The sequence below is a fragment of the Pseudophryne corroboree genome, chromosome 1 (assembly GCF_028390025.1).
Source record: "Pseudophryne corroboree isolate aPseCor3 chromosome 1, aPseCor3.hap2, whole genome shotgun sequence".
Lineage (NCBI taxonomy): Eukaryota > Metazoa > Chordata > Amphibia > Anura > Myobatrachidae > Pseudophryne > Pseudophryne corroboree.
In genome coordinates this window covers 984,459,735-984,481,399 of record NC_086444.1, presented here as the reverse complement: position 1 = coordinate 984,481,399, position 21,665 = coordinate 984,459,735, and the positions used below count along the sequence as shown (strand labels likewise).

The 21,665-nt window shown below is 43.8% G+C and overlaps 1 protein-coding gene across 2 annotated transcripts in view; it reads right to left on the bottom strand.

The window, feature by feature from the left end:
* The window catches only part of LRBA (LPS responsive beige-like anchor protein), a 1,108,277-nt gene that overhangs the window by 640,801 nt on the left and 445,811 nt on the right, over positions 1-21,665 (bottom strand). For both annotated transcript variants that reach the window (XM_063920568.1, XM_063920569.1), the window contains exon 34: positions 5,716-5,780. In XM_063920568.1, coding sequence (XP_063776638.1) covers positions 5,716-5,780 — 65 coding nt within the window. The remainder of the gene's footprint in view (positions 1-5,715; positions 5,781-21,665) is intronic.

Genomic DNA, 21,665 nt, shown 5'->3' with positions numbered 1-21,665 from the left:
TTTTCAAAAAACTATCTACCCTTCTGTCTGTGACATCATTTAGCAAGGTAGATGACAGTGGTAAAGCAGATTTATGCACAAGTCGCAGAACATGTGCATCTACTTTTGGAGGTACTTCTCTTTTCGAACAATCCGCAGCTGGAAATGGATAAATAGAATTCCATCTTTTCGGAATCTTATATTTCTTACTGGGCGTCGCCCAAGACTCATCCATCATTTCCGTCAGCTCATCTGATGCTGGGAATTCAGTTTTCACTGATTTTGTTCCTTTAAACACAGGTGCTTTAGACTTTAACACTGTCTTGGCTGGCTCTTCCAAAGAGAGAACAGCCTTCACAGCATTAATAAGTTCAGCTACATCCTCTGAACTAAAACTCTGTGACTGATCATCATACGGAGTATTTGAATATACTGTATCATCTGTTGTATCATCTTGTGTAGTCTGCCACATAACCGTATCTGTCTTAGTCTTACCTGTCCCTTGGTTGCTTGTAGAGGCTACTGGAACCAAGCCGTAGGAAGGGAGCTGCATGTATGTTTTAATAGTGTAACCTAACCCTTGAGGTGGTGCTACCGGAGCTAACCAGTCCGCTATTGAAGATAGAGTCTTTGCGAACATATTCCATGGTGGCTCTGTTGGTGGTTGAACCAACTCCTGTTTTTTACTTTGCTGAAAAGCAAAACAGTTCGCACACAAGCCCTCATAAGTGACTAATTGTTCCATACCAATTAACCCTGTCTTACAAGATAAGCATGTTAGGGATGTAGGAGTGCTTGATAAATTCTCCTCGTCACTTTTGCCGCTCACAGACATGGTAATAATCTGTTAATGACTACACAATTTGTGACTGAAAATCACCTATATATGAGTATATAGAAGTGAGATCAATCTGACCACAGTGCACCTGAATTGAGGGTCAGAACAGGACTGACATTACACCGAAAAGTCAGCACACATACTACAAAAAGAACAAGAAACACAGACAGCGCTAGCAGATTTCTTATTAAAATACTAATTTATTTATTTAGTTATTCTATTATCATTTAGCTTTAAATAAATAACATTTTCATCTCTAAGGCTAATTGCATGCAATTATAAAATTTAAATCTAAAATAATGGCCTAATAAATGAAACAATCCCAGCATGATTAGTGATAATTCTCTGTTCTTTATATCACTTAATACTCCCTTGCTGCACAGAACATCCAGCTTTAATCAATCACCTCACATTGTTTCACTTGGATATTATGGAATATAACATCTTGGTGTTTACTTCAATGATACAAAGTATACCAACTATTATTCAGATGTTAAAATGTCTCTATTCCACTCCAAATAGGAATTTGTACTTCACTGACACTTTTGTAACATTAGAATCACTTATTTAAATTCAAGTTGTATATTGATACTTTGCTTCCAACAGTTCATATGACGTGAAGATATTCAGATAGCTGTTTCCTTACTCCTGTAGAATCAATGTTGGTTTTGTGCACAACCACAATCAGTTAGTAATTGATTAGTTGGTTAGACATGCATGCATAGACTAACTTATCTCAAAGCAGCAGAGTTAATAAAGTGTCTCGGCAGACATTTAAAACATGGCCATGTTAAAATTCCATCTTTACTGCAATCACTCCTGGGTTTTGTTTTACCTAGCTCCCGGCTTCTGGTGCCAAATACCTTTATCCAAAGCCTTATCCGGAGACCATAGGTTCCTTCCCAGCACAGCAGCCGTCTCGCGGCGATCACAGGCATGACGGGTAGAAAAGACGCGTTTCTCCGCCTATCGGCATCGGCGGCTTCCTCAGTTAGATGTGTTAGATGCCGATGCTGATAGGCGGAGAAACGCGTCTTTTCTACCCGTCATACCTGTGATCGCCGCGCCGCGAGACGGCTGCTGTGCTGGGAAGGAACCTATGGTCTCCGGATAAGGCTTTGGATAAAGGTATTTGGCACCAGAAGCCGGGAGCTTGGTAAAACGAAACCCAGGAGTGATTGCGGTAAAGATGGGATTTTAACATGGCCATGTTTTAAATGTCTGCCGAGACATTTATTAACTCTGCTGCTTTGAGATAAGTTAGTCTATGCATGCATGCATGTCTAACCAACTAATCAATCACTAACCGATTGTGGTTGTGCACAAAACCAACATTGATTCTACAGGAGTAAGGAAACAGCTATCTGAATATCTTCACGTCATATGAACTGTTGGAAGCAAAGTATCAATATACAACTTGGTTTTAAATAAGTGATTCTTATGTTACAAAAGTGTCAGTGAAGTACAAATTCCTATTTGGAGTGGAATAGAGATATTTTAACATCTGAATAATAGTTGGTATACTTTGTATCATTGAAGTAAACACCAAGTTGTTATATTCCATAATATCCAAGTGAAACAATGTGAGGTGATTGATTTAAGCTGGATGTTCTGTGCAGCAAGGGAGTATTAAGTGATATAAAGAACAGAGAATTATCACTAATCATGCTGGGATTGTTTCATTTATTAGGCCATTAATTTAGATTTAAATTTTATAATTGCATGCAATTAGCCTTAGAGATGAAAATGTTATTTATTTAAAGCTAAATGATAATAGAATAACTAAATAAAAAAATTCGTATTTTAATAAGAAATCTGCTAGCGCTGTCTGTGTTTCTTGTTCTTTTTGTGGTAACTATTCTTTACAGGGGGTGGAGAGGTCCCCCTGTTCTACAGTGAGCTGCATCAGATTCTTTTCTTGGAACATATACATTTATTATAATTAGATTCAATTATCGGGTTAGCGCCAGGGGACTACTTGATTGTAGGTGTTTGTTTCTGTAGCACACATACTAGCAGTCAGTCACGTGTTAAAGCATTAGACATTGTCATATGAGAATACAACCCCCATTACAACTTATGAATAAGTAGGACAATTGTACTTCTGTTTTTAACTGGTTCTTTTTCAACATAACATGCAGAAAACACAGTAATATACAGATCTCATATGCAATATGTACTAAAAATTAACAATTCATACTAACAAGTAGAGAGAATTTTTAGTACTGTATACCCTTCCTCTATAGAGCGGGATACAGGGAGACTCACCACACGTCCATATCCAAGCAAATGCGCTCGTAAGACGCTCAGTGGATTCAGACGCTACTGATGTACACTACCGCTCCTGATAACGGACACAGTCGCTCACTGACGGACACTGACGCTCAGCGACTTCCACGTGTATGCAGACGCTAAGGCCTGCAACTCTGTCTAGGCGGGATCTCTAGTGTACACAACCGTAGCGTCTAAGCTGCGACCGAGTACCCTCGTGGTAGCGTCTGAGACGGAAGTGAGGTCATTCAGTTCATGGACGGGAGACGCGCGGAAACTGGTCATGAACTCGGAGGAGGGGCGGCCAGAAGAGCGTCTGAATCCCCCTGATGACTTAAACTCTAAGGATCGCGGCCTCTACCTAGTACTGGCGCCTATGATCCCTGGAGCGTATCGCTGTCACACTCGATATGTTCGGAGCATCAACACACTGTTTGTAGTCTCCACCAAATCAGTGTAGCTGTGTCCGGACCCCCCTAGTAAGAGGAAATCCATAGACTCACCTTCCCCCCATGCTCCGGCCACAGCCTGGTTACGTCTGCTGGACCTGCTAGAACATCCGACACAGACGCCCGTCGAGACAGCACTGTACCGTGAAGGTAAGCGTTGTTGCGACCCGGTGGGGAGTTGTTGGAGCGACTCTTTCTAGTATGCGTATAAGACGCTGTTAAGAAAAGTCGCTCGAAAAAAATATAGTGAGTCTATAAAAATAAAATAATAAAAGCTTCAGGCTGCCTTATCTACAGCAGCCCTGTGACCATGCGGCATCCTGCGGCACCAAGCAAAAAACTGATCTGACTGAGTCAGTGGGCGGGATTATATGGGGAAGCCCCGATGCATTGTGGGAGGCCAGAAAGCTCGTGACCGTGTTGGTGCCATTTCCGCTGTCGCTCAACCATATCCCAATGTTATCCTGTGGACCCAGCCAGAGAAAAAATAATTTGACATCTTATGCACCTGGAAGACTGCTGTCCTCATAAAGCAATTTATGCATAGTCATGAATGTTATTGCCTTATTCATCTCCTCCATCTATTTCATGTGTGTGAGCAAATTTCCACATTATCCAGGTAAAACATCCTATCTGCTTCTTTAGAATTTTGATGGCAGACAAGAACCACTTGGGCCATCTAGTCTGCTTTAAACACATGTATACACACACACTTACACACTATAGTTTACTTTTGTCGGGAGCCATTAACCTACCAGTATAGTTTTGGACATGGGAGGAAACCGGAGCACCGGGAGGAAACCCAAGCAAGCATGGGAAGAATATACAAACGGCACACAACCAGGGCAATGGTGAGAATTGAAGTCAGGACCTAAGTGTTGTGAGGCAATAATGCTAACAACTGCACCATCCATAACCATTTCCTCGGACTCATCACTAGAGGAGACTTCAATGATCCCCATACTGATTGGGAACATTTATCTTTCATATACAGATCTATATTTGACTTAAATCTTTATTTGTAACTTGTATATTTTTTAACTGCTCTGGAGGATAACGTCTTCCCTCATCAGAAAACTGTCTTTTGTATAAAAGACAACTTCATATTCAACAGAAAGGTTTTATCTCAGACTACACAGACTTTATACTGCTATATCCTGCTGGCTGTCTTTCTTAATCCCTTCCACCGGCTCTACAAGAGTACTGAATAAAAGCACACTTTCACAAAGACTATTCAGGAAAGAAGTGAATATAAAACACCCCTAACTTAGGTGATAACCTTGAGCAGGTGTTTTTCTGCTTTATGTGGTTGGACAGGATCCATATTTACTCCAGATGCCATTTCTTCCATATGCAATTCACAGCAGCCCATTTGTAGGGACAGGGAATGTTATAGAGCTGTTACGAGTCCTCTATCCGGCACCTGGTCCTTGTAGGACTCTTTCCAATGATATGGTATGAGCACAAGTGTTTATACAAACACATGCTGTCTGGATTGTCACAGTCAGAACAGGGCATTATTAAAGTCCTCAGCTTACAGTATAGGATGGTGCTTTCCTTGTAACACTTTGTACTACAGGAAAAATAAGCACCACTACCTAACCTACCTATTACATACAGGTACAGTTACAGGAAAAGAGGAGGAGTTCTATTATAGACCATCCAGGATCGTCTATCCTGTCTCTGCCTAAACTAGAACAGAAGCAACCAATTGTAATGGTTGCAATTGGAAAGAAAACACATGAAGCCTCTATAATAGAAATAAGGATATGTACAGTATGGAAATGTTTCCATATCTTAACATTCCTTGCAGTGAAAAAGAAATCACAGTTCTCTGCCATCAGCTATTCCTTGGCTGACTGTAGTGCCCTTTCGAAGGAATTACAGTCACAAATAGTGTGAAGAAAACGACCCCTTAACATATCATAATGTCAACTTGACAATAATGTTATAAGATATTGTGAAAGGGTTTATTTAAATCTCAAATGCAACAATTTTTAAACAGATTTCTGAAGGTAAATAAAAGATAAATCAAAACAATCAATAAAACAAAAATTTCACACAGGTGGTGTGAGGAGTGTACATTCGGTCCAGTATGCTTACATATGCAATGGAAATGTACACGTTTGATAACAGACATGCAAATATTTCATAATAGATAACAAAATTTACATTTACCTTCCTTCATTAACCAACTCAATGAACGCAAGTCCAGCATTTTTCTGAATGGAGTTCTGCCATTCCTAGAACATGAAGAAGAGATTTAATATGAGTGAAATGATGTAAGATTTAGCTTTTAGCCTATTACAATATTGCAGCTTGCTTCCACAGGTTTGGAAAGTGTGACTTATCTGGATGGTAGCCTTGCAAATTCCTCCCCTTCCAATCATGGGTTACAAAAGTTATACTGGGTAATAAAAACATAGGGCTTGATGCAGAGTTGGTAGTACATTGTGCTTATAATGTACTTCAGCACATGCAGAAAGAAATGTACATATTCACCTGTGTGGGAAGTTGTACACATCTCATAATGCAACAGCATCTGCTCGGTTAACTACAAATTGCCATCATCAGAGTGGACTTCCACCAACCGTACAATAGTTGCAAAAGTGCTGGTCTGCATGGGGTGCACTTGCATTAATATAACCTCAGTCCCACATCCTTGATAGTAAGTATAGTTTTGATGTATAGAACTGTATCTCCTGTACTTACAGATGTGTCCTCATACACAGGCGTGCCAAACTGCCTCTCTTCGTGCACTAGTCCCGGACGACTATGCCGCGCAGAGCATCTATTTCACTCGAAATGTGCATCAAATAAAACAACTGGAAGCGACAAAACTACTTTGCTAGACTGCACTGAGCAATTTGATGTGCGACATTTGTACATCTTTGTGCGATTGGGTCTGAATAGTTACACAAAGTGCTACATTGCAGTGTCAGAGGGTTTTTCTCACGCAAAGCTCCATTGTGCTTCATCTGCAAATTTGTACAGGTATAAACTAATTCCTGTGCGGTTAAAATCGCAGCCCAGCGTCTGTAGTACACTGCTTGGTGTTTTGCTGCATCTGCAAGGTATATAATACATAAAACTTAAAGAAAAGATCCACTGCTCTTTTCAGAGTGGCTGTAATTATGGGTGTCTTGAGCCATATAGCATACTGACAAGTGTTTGAGGACACATCTGTATGTGCGTCTATTTATAGGCACGCACACTGCAAATTCACCCAAGATACACTCTGCAAACAGGCGTACTTTCAACTCTGCTTCAGTCCTATATTGCAAAAAGTGGTGACTATATTTGAACTTACCTACTCAGTTTATAAATAGAAAAATATGTACGGAGGTGAACAAAAAGGAAAAAAGAGATGTTTATGGAAGAATAAACCATGACTGAACTGTAGAAAGGTTATGTAAAAGCAATGTGTACGGCTCCCATAATCAATTCAATATTTTATCATGCAACCAATGGCTTCTAGAACAATCACATAACAATGTAATATAAAAAGCATGTAATAGCCTTGGTTATCGGTCTCCCTGGGGCACAGGGTAGAAACACTATAAAAGCCTCAGGCCTACCACTAATGCAACCGTGTAACTGTAAAGCACATTTCAACACTTAAGAAAAGGATGGACTGCAGAGTAGATTCAGCTATGTCAATATTCTAGATTGTGCCTAATTGACAAACATTTCCTGCAGTACCTTATCCTGGGGTCCTGCATATACAGCCCTCCTGAAACACCACAGAGATATTTCAGGAACACAAACCACAAGACAGCTGTACAAGGACAGCAACGTTTTTTGTTTTGTTTTTATAATTCTTAAAGAAAAAAAAACCCATAAAACAAAAAACACTACTAAATATGTAAAATGTGCTGTGCCAAAAAGACCCAGCAACAGACCTTTTTCCAACTGTCCAATGCAGTCAGCAACTAGGGTCCCCACAAAATTGTTTGCTCTGATATTACCAAACTGAATCACGTCACTCACTTAACCAATATATACATTTCATAAACATTAAAAGTAGATACCATAACCATCTCCAATTACTCTCATTACACAGGCCGTAGTTCTGCTTTACAACGTTAACAGCAGCTTAACTATATATACTGTACAGAAAACACTAGTAAAACCACATTCCCTACGTTGCACATACACAGTATATATATTATTATGCGGTCCATGTCTCACCGAGAAAGAGAGGAATGGACCGCAAGGACTTTCTGGGGATGCAATGGTTACACTCTGGAAGCTGCACGAGTCTTTATGAGCCTGGCTATGCTGATATTTGTTTACCGATGTTAATCTTGCATACTAGGAGTAAACTTGTTCTTATATACTTCACCAATGTACACATTTTGGGCTTATTTTATATATTTAATCATTTTGCATAGGTGCAGCAGTATATACTGCTGGGAATTTGGCGAGTTTTGATCAGAGATGTGTGGAAGAGACAGACAGGCCTCCTCTGCCATAGACTTTTTACTCCAGAGTATTGACTATAAAATTAGAAAGAAAACAAGATTTTAAACCTACCGGTAAATCTTTCTCCTAGTCCGTAGGGGATGCTGGGGACTCCATAAGGACCATGGGATAGAAGGGTTCCGCAGAAGACATGGGCACTAAAAAGAACTTTAGATATGGGTGTGCACTGGCTCCTCCCTCTATGCCCCTCCTCCAGACCTCCGTTAGAGAAACTGTGCCCAGAGGAGACGGACAGTACGAGGAAAGGATTTTTGTTAATCTAAGGGCAAGATTCATACCAGCCCACACCATCCACACCGTATAACATGGAATATACGAACCAGTTAACAGCATGAAAGCAAACAGCATCAGTCCGAGACTGATCAAAACTGTAACATAACCCTTAAGTAAGCAAAAACTATATACAAGTCTTGCAGATGTAGTCCGCACTGGGACGGGCGCCCAGCATCCTCTACGGACTACGAGAAAAAGATTTACCGGTAGGTTTAAAATCTTATTTTCTCTTACGTCCTAGAGAATGCTGGGGACTCCGTAAGGACCATGGGGATTATACCAAAGCTCCAAAACGGGCGGGAGAGTGCGGATGAGTCTGCAGCACCGATTGAGCAAACATGAGGTCCTCATCAGCCAGGGTATCAAACTTGTAGAACTTCGCAAAGGTGTTTGAACCCGACCAAGTAGCAGCTCGGCACAGCTGTAAAGCAGACACACCTCGGGCAGCCGCCCAAGAAGAGCCCACCTTCCTAGTGGAATGGGCCTTTACAGATTTGGAAAACGGCAATCCAGCCGTAGAATGAGCCTGCTGAATCGTGTTACAGATCCAGCGAGCAATAGTCTGCTTCGAAGCAGGAGCGCCAACCTTGTCAGCTGCATACAGAACAAACAGTGCCTCTGTTTTCCTAACCCGGGCCGTTCTGGCCACATAAATATTAAATGCCCTGACCACATCAAGGTACTCTGAATCCTCCAAGTCCCGTGTAGCCACAGGTACCACAATAGGTTGGTTCATATGAAAAGAAGAAACCACCTTGGGCAAAAATTGAGGACGAGTCCGCAACTCTGCTCTATCCACATGGAAAATCAGATAGGGGCATTTGTGAGATAAAGCCCCAGCTCCGACACTCGCCTTGCCGATGCCAAGGCCAACAACATGACCACTTTCCAAGTGAGATATTTTAATTCCACCGTTTTAAGTGGTTCAAACCAGTGAGACTTAAGGAACCGTAACACTACGTTAAGGTCCCTGGGTGCCACTGGAAGTACAAAATGAGGCTGGATATGCAGCACTCCCTTCACAAAAGTCTAGACTTCTGGAAGAGAAGCCAATTCCTTCTGAAAGAAAATGGATAGGGCCGAAATCTGAACCTTAATGGAGCCTAATTTTAGGCCCAAATTCACTCCTGTTTGTAGGAAGTGAAGGAAACGTCTCAAATGGAATTCTTCCGGAGGAGCATACCTGGACTCACACCAAGATACGTACTTTCTCCATATACGGTGATAATGTTTCGCTGTCACGTCTTTCCTAGCCTTTATCAGAGTAGGAATGACCTCATCCGGAATGCACTTTTCCGCTAGGATCCGGCGTTCAACCGCCATGCCGTCCAACGTAGCCGCGGTAAGTCTTGGAACAGACAGGGCCCCTGCTGTAACAGGTCCTCTCTGAGAGGAAGAGGCCCCGGATCTTCTGTGAATTGCCTGTACTCTTCTTCGTCTTATGATTCACAATATCTTTGAGATGAGCGGAAGAGGAGGGAACACATAGACCGACTGAAACACCCATGGTGTCACCAGGGCGTCCACCGCCACTGCCTGAGGGGCCCTCGACCTGGCGCAATACTTCGGTAGTTTCTTGTTGAGGCGTGACGCCATCATGTCTATCTGGGGCAGTCCCCACCGAATTGCAATCTCTGCGAAGACTTCCTGATGAAGTCCCCACTCTCCTGGGATGTAGATCGTGTATGCTGAGGAAGTCTGCTTCCCAGTTGTCCACTCCCGGAATGAAGACTGCTTGCAGGGCGCTTACATGATTTTCCGCCCAGCGAAGAATCTTGGTGGCTTCCGCCATTGCCACTCTGCTCTTTGTTCCGCCTTGGCGGTTTACATGCGCCACTGCGGTGACGTTGTCCGACTGGATCAGAACCGGTAGGTCGCGAAGCTAATTTTCCGCTTGTCGAAGGGCGTTGTATATGGCCCTCAACTCCAGTACGCCGATGTGAAGACAAGCCTCCTGGCTTGACCAGAGACCCTGGAAGTTTCCAGCAGGCTCCCTGAAAATAAAAAACCTAACAAAATACTTTCTTTCAGGGAAACTCAGGAGAGCTCCCTGTAATGCACCCAGTCTCCTCTGGGCACTGTATCAAACTGAGGTCGGGAGGAGGGGCATAGAGGGAGGAGCCAGTGCACACCCATATCTAAAGTTCTTTTTAGTGCCCATGTCTCCTGCGGAGCCAGTCTATCCCCATGGTCCTTACGGAGTCCCCAGCATCCTCTAGGACGTAAGAGAAAGAATATATTTCTAATATATTCTTTGTATTTCTCATGTACTTTACGCAGTCAAAACTATGGCAGATATGTTCGTGTGACAGGAGAGGCTCTGCCTCACCTCACTGCACGTCACAGATATATATACACACACATACTACATACACTAAATTGTACACATACTGCATACAAACGCACGTATAGAGCAACAGAACTGGCTGGTGACTGGTACATACCTACAGTACACCATGAAGACTGCTCTTTTCGTACATGCCTGCCAGCACATTCTCTCTCTTGAGAACCATTAGACTTAAAACTATAAAATGCAGCCATTTCAACTACTCTAGTTCATGTAAATGCACCACAATCCTAAACACTGGTAAGTAGTTAAAAGGTAAACACCAGGGCACATGGGGACTGTATAATATCCATCAGCTGGTCATGCTACTCTACTATACTGTACTGACAGCCAACATAGCTGTCATTTATCTGTTATGTGTTCGGAAACGTGTATTTGCTTGATAATGTTAGAGAAGGAAGGAAGTATTAAAAGAGTAAATAAATCTTTGATAGCAAGAATTAAGCAGGAGTGCAAACTCAATTAATTGCCTTCTTTTTCATTAACATATAATATTGATTGCTCCATATGCTGCATAATTGAAAATTATCGGTTGACTTGTAAATTGATTGTTTATAACTGAAAATAACCCTTTTCTTCAAACATCCTAGTATGGCATATAAGAATAAATGAGTCCTTGAAATTCTTTAAAATAAAGATTACCAAACAGAATAACAAGCAATCAAAATAATAAATTAAATAAAAACTTTCAAATAATATCAAGAGAATAACTACGTTTTAAAATAGTATTAGAAATAGTATAATTAGCAAAATCCGTTATGTGCATTTCTGGCAATGGAATAAAAGTCAAAAGACTATGGGACAGATATACTAACCCTCATGGTCGGTACATACTTGTCCAATCCTCGGGGGACCAGAATCCTAAAAAAATTGTCGACAGGATTCAGTATGATTTCCCGATGGAAATCAGAATACCGACAGCACCTCAAAAGAACCCTAACCCTCCCCCCTACACTAACCATCCCTTGAGGGTGCCTAGCCCTAACTCTCCCAGGTGGTGTCTAACCCTTCCTTCTCCGCTGCCTAAACATAACCCTCCACGCTTGTTCACTAACCCCCCTTCTCATGCCTAAACCTAAGCCCCCACCACCCCTCCACGTGCCAGTATGTCCTTAACATCCATGCATGCTAGCGCTTATGGCTCTCTAAGTGCCAGCATGCTGAGGCTGGTCGGCCGATTCCTGTAAAGAACAATATTCATGTACCACAAACCCTGCAACCACTGTCACCCGGGATGTGGGGACCCCATTTTCTTATTTTGTGGTCCCCACTTTCCAAGGAATTCTAGCCCTGGGCTGATTGGTTTTCGGGCTCGTTAACGCATGCCAGGGACACCCCACTGTCCCCATGATATTAATAATACTCAACCTCCCCCCTTCAACATAATATTCCCTCCATTCTGATCTACCAAGGACTGGACAAATGTGTACCCAGCTTTAGACAATCATGTTACAGGCAGTGTTTGAAACTTTTAAGCTGGGTACACACTAGTCCAATAGTCTGTATATCAGACTCCAGATCAGGCTGTTCATACAATCCTACTGCACGCCTGCAATTGACATCTTTAAGTTTAAAAATGGCTCTGTGGTGCCATTTTAAAAAATATTTAATGCAGCCATAGCAGACCCTATGACAAACTCTGCACTAATGGCTAGCGGAGACTGGATGTTCCAGATCCGCCACCATACCCGCATTGTCCTGTATCCATGCCTAGCAGCAAGTGGTGCCGGAATACCTTCTGCACTGGATGCTGCACTGACGGTGTGCAGGGCTGCCGAGACCGGAGATCGGTTGCCTGCTTTAGTCTGAGCAGTCTACACACTTGTATATTTGGTTGGCTGTTGGGTCTCCAAGTTTTTAAGCATGTTTAAAAACCAAGAGACCCGACTGCAGTAGAAGTGGCTATGCAGAAATGTAGAAAGTGGGTGGGTGATTAACAAGACTTTAGGGGGGTATTCAGTAAACTTCTGTAATCTCTGAGCTGTTAAATTCACCCACCCCCCCATCTGTAACATCATTTAATGATGTTGAAAGCAGAGGTAATGTAGATTTTTGCACCAATCGAATGACATGTGTATCTACTTTGGAAACCACCTCCCTATTTAAAGAGTCCCCAGCCAGAAGAGGATAATGGGAATTCTATTTCTTTGGCATTCTAAACTTCTTACTGGGTGTAACCCAAGCCTCTTGCATAATTTCCATCAGCTGTTCTGACCCAGGGAACTCAGTCCTTACTGTTTTGGGACGTTTAAACACAGGTGCCTTAGAGGAGGCAGCAGAGCCTTTGATAAAATCTAAGGATAGAATGGCTTTCATAGCACTAATTAGATCAGGTATGTCCACTGAGCTGAGGCCTTCATCCTGGTCTCTGTATGCAGACAGAGTGAGATGAGTCCTCATTCTCCGAGGAGTCCTCATCTGAAACATGTGCAGACTGTGAAGATATTGTTTCAGGTCTATGTAATTTACTTACCACCGGCCTTTCAGCCTGTTTTTGTTGAGAGGATGCAGTTTCCTGTACTGGATGTGATAAACCCCAGGTGGAATGTTGCATGTCAGGGTTAATAGGGTAACCTATTCCTGGTATAGGAGCTGGCATTATCCGCTCAGCTATACTGGATAATGTCTGTGCAAAAGTAGCCCATGGTGATTCACCTTGAACCTGTGCCTGTCTTGGATTATTCAAGAGGCTTTGGTGAAAGCTAAAACAATTTGCAAATATTCCATTTTGAACCAGAACCTGAGAGGTTAACCTAGCTTTGCAAGACAAACATGAAATGAGTGTAGGTGCTGCTGTGGAGAGTGTATCCACCTCACCCTTGCCTCTCTTAGACATGATAAATATATCACACCTGTACAGTGTTTACTACACAATTTGTGACTGCAATCACTTTAAAATTTGTTAAAGTGACATACAATACAATCCCTCCCTGCCTTGCACCAGCATTTAGGATCAGAATACACAGAAACTGACGGAATTATAGTAAAGTCAGCAATCACACTAGCAATTAGTCACAGGTTATACATTAGTATAATAAGCAATATGAGCACATAATCAACTACAGATACATTTCAAGTATGTAGGAGAAACATGTACCTGCATTACCTTATATAGGAGGAGTTTAAACGTATTCAGTCACACAGCAAAAAAAACAGCAGCAATAGTTTACAAACTCATATGCATCAGGCACTTATCCAACTATTTGTACTCAAAAATAGAGAGACTTAGTGCTGTATCACCCGGCTCAGCAGATCCGCTTCCAGGATCGATCAATAGGTTAGTGAACGCTGAGTGGATCTAGTGTACACAACCACCCCGTGAACCTACAGTGAAGGCAGACACCCAAGTGAACACAGATGCACCAGTCATACAGCCTCCTATGCTGCGACTGGGTCCTTTTAGATACACAGCGTCTCAGATGGAAGCGGGAACTCCGTTCATGGCGGGAAATTCAGAGGAAACTGGTCATAAACCGGGGGAAGGGAGCATCTTACTCCCCACTGCTGACATCATCCCTAGGGATCGCGGCTTCATACTACCCCCTGGAGCCTATGATCCCTGAGGCCTAGCGCTGTTCGGTAGTCTGCATCCCGAAACAGTGTGTCTCGCATTTTCCCTACTAAGCGGAACCAATATCTTACCTTCTCCCCGTACTCCGGCCACAGCCTGGCAACGTCTGCTGGACTTGCTAGTACATCCTACAGACGCCCGCCGAAACAGCACTGTACACGTGGGTAAGCGTTATCGCGACCCGGCGGGGAGTTGTTGGAGTGACTCTTTCTACGGTACGTAGAAAGGTCACTCAAACAAAACCAGTATAATTATAAAAATAAAAAAGCTTTTGGCTGCTAAAAACCAGCAGCTCATTGACCATGGTCCTGTTCCTGCCACACCAAATAAAACAAACAAAGAAAAAACAAAGAAAAACTGATTTGCCTGAGCCAGCAGGCGGGGATGGGTTCACTACGGGTGGCCGGCGGTCGGGCTCCCGGCGACCAGCATCCCGGCGCCGGGAGCCCGACCGCCGGCTTACCAACAGCTTGGCGAGCGCAAATGAGCCCCTTGCGGGCTCGCTGCGCTCGCCACGCTACGGGCACGGTGGCGCGCTACACTATTTTATTCTCCCTCTATGGGGGTCGTGGACCCCCACGAGGGAAAATAAGTGTCGGTATGCCGGCTGTCGGGCTCCCGGCGCCGGTATACTGAGCGCCGGGAGCCCGACCGCCGGCAAACAGAAGACCACCCGGCGGGGATATAGGGACAGACCCGTTGCATTCTGGGAGGATGAAAGCTTTGATCATTTGGTTGTGGATAACCTGTGGACCCTGCAGGAGAAGGAATAGATGAAATGCCTCAAAATCTTCAAAAACGGCCCGGGTTTTAACAGGCGCAGGTGAGAAAAGAAAAAAAAAAAACGGACCGAACTGAATACCCCCCTAAGCAGGAATAGAGTAAAGAGATAGTGAGTACATGGTAATTCAATAGTCGCCATTTACTATAAACTATATTAAGTATTTAAAAACAAAAAACAATGTTATGAACGGTTTTGAAGTGATAAATAGTCAGTTAATTGGTTAAATAAATCACACAGAAAAATAGTGGATGCACTCTTATTGTATGAAAGCACACTATACAAAATAATATAAATTTGACAACAGACACTGTAATTACACACTCCAATGCACCTTTGCAGTTTCACACACTCTTCATTCCTCTACCCAAGCTGACTAAAGCTCAAAGTTTTCCCGGTTTTGGAGGACGGACAAAATAGTAAAGTCCACAGCGGTTCTTGATTCATTTAGCCACTATTTCCTGCTCTGCGCACTTTTGGCAGCCCATCCTTGCCACCGTGTCCAGTCCAACCAGAGAGGTTACCCTGCATTGGCACTGACCAGGTTACATCCAACATATGAAAGCACATCTGTGCTGCATCCCCATCTCAGTGATTCATTTTGCCTAGGTTGGTCCTGGGTCCTCCCTCAACTTCTAGTTCAGAGTTTCCCAAGCTCAGCCACTACAGACCAGCTATTAAGGATATCCATGCTTGAGTACATGTGACTTAATTTGTACCTCAGTCAATGTGATTTAGCCATCTGGATTAAAGCATGGATATCCGGGACTGTAATAGCAGAGTTTCAGAAACACTGCTTCAGTACATCAAGTCAAACTACTGGATTGCCTATTATACCCCTTTCACACATCACCTTGCTACTAGGGTTTTTACTGGGGATTGCAGCTCGATCTGGGTGTCGGCTAAGTGTGAAGAGGCCCCACCTTGGGCCGGGTGTCCGGGGTATGCCACCCTGCTCTGTACCAGGGTTTTTCCCAGGACCAACTCAGTTCTCCTGCAGTTTGAAAGGTATTACCTGGGACACGATGACCCTAGTCATGCCTAAAATGAGCGGACTGGCGAGCACTTTAGTGCTGGGAGAGGACATCATCTCAAAGTGTCCACTGTAAGTCAAAAGGCCTGGGACACTGGAAGACCCGGATCGGGTGTGAACGATGAATGAAAGTGAGTAAGCACTGAAACAACGCCTTCAACCTGAGCTCAGTGTCTGGTGTCCGAGCCTGGTAAAAAAAGGGGTTTGTGTGTGAAAGATACAAATAGACACCTCTCCTACAGAGGAGTGAAACAATGCAATAGCAATGTTGCCAATCCTGCTTGGTGACATTTAGGAATGCATACAATGTATTACAGCAAGCAAGCATAAACAAAAAAGTCATAATGGCATATACATTATTCCACAAGATGGAAAGAAAGGGGTATTCACAGGGATAAACCTCTATTCTAAAAGCCTGGCATCCCTGATTTTATACAATGACACATTACATTTTGTTCTACAAGAGAAATTATTAAATATATATCAAACCTACTCTGCTCCATGCTTGCCTTAATTACACCGCTCTATGACGTGAATTAAAAAAATAAAAAACATTGTGCATAATGTGTACATACATACACAAAATATTAAAGATTAAAATAAAAAATAAAAAAGGTAGTGAGGAAAAAAAAATGTAAAAAAAGGATTCATGATGTAACTAACCAAATAAATGTAACAACGAGGTCAAGAGAGCCCCTCATCAGAGGAGAGGGGTGAGTGGTGTTCTAGTAATATTAAAGTACTTAAAACAAAACTATCAAGAACATTTCAACAGTGTTTGCCTTTAATGTCAGCACTCTCTCAGCACCACTCCAAAGAAGCTTTGGTGAACAAAGCATTATAACGCAACAGCCATACTTACTAGACATTATCTCAGCTGCTCTGTCAAATACAAGCTGTTTTTACGCCACTTCTCTATATAACATCTTAACACCTCTAGTGGGTAATTTGATCTGCTCCAAAGTGGCAGATCACACTGCAACCAAAGGGTGATATCCATTTAAATCAATGGAAGTACTCCGTTAATTTATATTAGAATCAGCTGTTCAAGAATCCATTAGATTGTTCTTCTAGCACACTAGAAAAGGGATGAGAGATGCTCCATTTATTGCTGGCCTTTGTATGATTTTAAATTACTATAATAAAAGATAAACGCTGCTTTAAATAGCTATACAGATTACTTTTTTCCCCTTCAATTAAACAAAAACACACAAATGAAAGTACAAAAATAATTACAATAAACAAAAAGATAAAGACATATACATAACTGGACAGATGTGTTCCCTGATGTAAAATATTATGATATTTGAAGTCATTTTATTCAGTTCATAGAAAGCCAAGAGACTGGAGATATAGGGGTATATGCAATCGCGAATTCCAACCGTTTTTGGATGCGACAGTCGAATCTCGGCCGCCGGGACCCGAATTCGACATATTCAATAAAATAAGAATTTACTCACCGGTAATTCTATTTCTCGTAGTCCGTAGTGGATGCTGGGAACTCCGTAAGGACCATGGGGAATAGCGGGCTCCGAAGGAGGCTGGGCACTCTAGAAAGATTTAGGACTACCTGGTGTGCACTGGCTCCTCCCACTATGACCCTCCTCCAAGCCTCAGTTAGGACACCGTGCCCGGACGAGCAGACATAATAAGGAAGGATTTTGAATCCCGGGTAAGACTCTTACCAGCCACACCAATCACACCGTACAACTCGTGATACTATATCCAGTTTGACAGTATGAAAACAACTGAGCCTCTCAACAGATGGCTCAACAATAACCCTTTAGTTAACAATAACTATTTACAAGTATTGCAGACAAACCGCACTTGGGATGGGCGCCCAGCATCCACTACGGACTACGAGAAATAGAATTACCGGTGAGTAAATTCTTATTTTCTCTGACGTCCTAGTGGATGCTGGGAACTCCGTAAGGACCATGGGGATTATACCAAAGCTCCCAAACGGGCGGGAGAGTGCGGATGACTCTGCAGCACCGAATGAGAGAACTCCAGGTCCTCCTCAGCCAGGGTATCAAATTTGTAGAATTATGCAAACGTGTTTGCCCCTGACCAAGTAGCTGCTCGGCAAAGTTGTAAAGCCGAGACCCCTCGGGCAGCCGCCCAAGATGAGCCCACCTTCCTTGTGGAATGGGCATTTACAGATTTTGGCTGTGGCATGCCTGCCACAGAATGTGCAAGCTGAATTGTACTACAAATCCAGCGAGCAATAGACTGCTTAGAAGCAGGAGCACCCAGCTTGTTGGGTGCATACAGGATAAACAGCGAGTCAGATTTTCTGACTCAAGCCGTCCTGGAAACATATATTTTCAGGGCCCTGACAACGTCTAGCAACTTGGAGTCCACCAAATCCTTAGTAGCCGCAGGCACCACAATAGGCTGGTTCAGGTGAAACGCTGACACCACCTTAGGGAGAAACTGGGGACGAGTCCTCAATTCTGCCCTATCCATATGGAAAATCAGATAAGGGCTTTTACATGATAAAGCCGCCAATTCTGACACTCGCCTGGCTGAAGCCAAGGCCAATAACATTCCACGTGAGATATTTCAGATCCACGGTTTTTAGTGGCTCAAACCAGTGTGATTTTAAGAAACTCAACATCACGTTGAGATCCCAAGGTGCCACAGGAGGCACAAATGGGGGCTGAATATGCAGCACTCATTTCACAAATGTCTGAACTTCAGGTACTGAAGCTAGTTCTTTTTGAAAGGAAATCGACAGAGCCGAGATCTGTACTTTAATGGAGCTTAGTTTTAGGCCCATATTCACTCCTGCTTGCAGGAAATGCAGAAAATCGACCTAGTTGAAATTCCTCTGTTGGGGCCTTTTTGGCCTCGCACCATGCAACATATTTCCGCCATATGCAGTGATAATGCTTTGCCGTAACATCTTTCCTGGCCTTAATAAGCGTAGGAATGACTTCTTCCGGAATACCCTTTTCCTTTAGGATCCGGTGTTCAACCGCCATGCCGTCAAACGCAGCCGCGGTAAGTCTTGGAACAGACAGGGCCCCTGTTGTAGCAGGTCCTGTCTGAGCGGTAGAGGCCACGGGTCCTCTGAGAGCATCTCTTGAAGTTCCGGGTACCACGCTCGTCTTGGCCAATCCGGAACCACGAGAATGGTGTTTACTCCTCGCTTTCTTATTATTCTCAATACGTTTGGTATGAGAGGCAGAGGAGGGAACACATAAACCGACTGGTACACCCACGGTGTCACTAGAGCGTCCACAGCTATCGCCTGAGGGTCCCTTGACCTGGCGCAATATCTTTTTAACTTTTTGTTGAGGCGGGACGCCATCATGTCCACCTGTGGTTTTTCCCAACGGTTTACCAGCATCTGGAAGACTTCTGGATGAAGTCCCCACTCTCCCGGGTGGAGGTCGTGTCTGCTGAGGAAGTCTGCTTCCCAGTTGTCCACTCCCGGAATGAACACTGCTGACAGTGCTAGTACATGATTCTCCGCCCATCGGAGAATTCTTGTGGCTTCCGCCATCGCCATCCTGCTTCTTGTGCCGCCCTGTCGATTTACATGGGCGACTGCCGTGATGTTGTCTGACTGGATCAGCACCGGCTGGTGTAGGAGCAGGGATTTTGCTTGACTTAGGGCATTGTAGATGGCCCTTAGTTCCAGAATATTTATGTGAAGGGAAGTCTCCCGACTCGTTCTGGCATGGAACCTGCCGAAGGGAATTGCTTCGTAAGAAGCCACCATCTTTCCCAGGACCCGCGTGCAGCGATGCACTGATACCTGTTTTAGTTTCAGAAGGTCTCTGACTAGAGATGACAACTCCCTGGCTTTCTCCTCCGGGAGAAACACTTTTTTCTGGACTGTATCCAGAATCATACCCAGAAACAGTAGTCGTGTCGTCGGAACCAGCTGTGACTTTGGGATATTCAGAATCCAGCCGTGCTGGTGCAGCACCTCCTGAGATAGTGCTACTCCCACCAACAACTGTTCCTTGGACCTCGCTTTTATAAGGAGATCGTCCAAGTACGGGATAATTAAAACTCACTTTTTTCGAAGGAGTATCATCATTTCCGCCATCACCTTGGTAAATACCCTCGGTGCCGTGGACAGTCCAAACGGCAGCGTCTGGAATTGGTAATGGCAATCCTGTACCACAAATCTGAGGTACTCCTGGTGAGGATGGTAAATGGGGACATGCAAGTAAGCATCCTTGATGTCCAGGGATACCATGTAATCCCCCTCGTCCAGGCTCGCAATAACCGCCCTGAGCGATTCCATCTTGAACTTGAATTTTTTTATGTGTGTGTTCAAGGATTTCAAATTTAAAATGGGTCTCACCGAACCGTCCGGTTTCGGTACCACAAATAGTGTGGAATAGTAACCCCGGCCTTGTTGAAGTAGGGGTACCTTGATTATCACCTGCTGGGAATACAGCTTGTGAATTGCCGCTAGCACCGCCTCCCTGTCTGAGGGAGCAATCGGCAAGGCAGATTTTAGGAACCGGTGGAGTGGAGACGCCTCGAATTCCAGTTTGTACCCCTGAGATACTATTTGAAGGATCCAGGGATCCACCTGTGAGCGAGCCCACTGATCGCTGAAATTCTTGAGGCGGCCCCCCACCGTACCTGGCTCCGCCTGTGGAGCCCCACCGTCATGCGGCAGACTTGGAAGAAGAAGCGGGGGAGGACTTTTGCTCCTGGGAACCTGCTGTTTGTTGCAGTCTTTTTCCCCTACCTCTGCCTCTGGACAGAAAGGACCCGCCTTTTCCACGCCTGTTTTTCTGGGTCCGAAAGGACTGAACCTGATAAAACGGCGCCTTCTTAGGCTGTGAGGGGACATGGGGTAAAAACGCTGACTTCCCAGACGTTGCTGTGGAAACTAGGTCGGAGAGACCATCCCCAAATAATTCCTCACCCTTATATGGTAACACTTCCATGTGCTTTTTTGAATCTGCATCTCCTGTCCACTGGCGAGTCCATAAGCCTCTCCTAGCAGAAATGGACAATGCACTTACTTTAGATGCCAATCGGCAGATTTCCCTTTGTGCATCTCTCATATATAAGACTGAGTCTTTTATATGGTCTATGGTTAAAAGGATCGTGTCTCTGTCTAATGTGTCAATATTTTCTGACAGTTTATCTGACCACGCAGCGGCAGCACTGCACATCCAAGCTGACGCAATAGCTGGCCTAAGTATAATGCCTGTGTGTGTATATACAGACTTCAGGATCGCCTCCTGCTTTCTATCAGCAGGTCCCTTGAGGGCGGCCGTATCCGGAGACGGTAGTGCCACCTTTTTAGACAAACGTGTGAGCGCTTTATCCACTCTAGGGGGTGTTTCCCAACGTGACCTATCCTCTGGCGGGAAAGGGAACGCCATTAGTACCTTCTTAGGAATTACCAATTTTTTATCAGGGAAAGCCCACGCTTCTTCACACCCTTCATTTAATTCATCTGATGGGGGAAAAACTACGGGTAGTTTTTTCTCTCCAAACATAATACCCTTTTTAGTGGTACCAGTAGTTATATCAGAAATGTTTAACACCTCTTTCATTGCCTCAATCATACAGTGAATGGCCTTAGTGGGCATCAGGTTTGACTCATAGTCGTCGACACTGGTGTCAGTATCCGTGTCGACATCTGGGTCTGCTT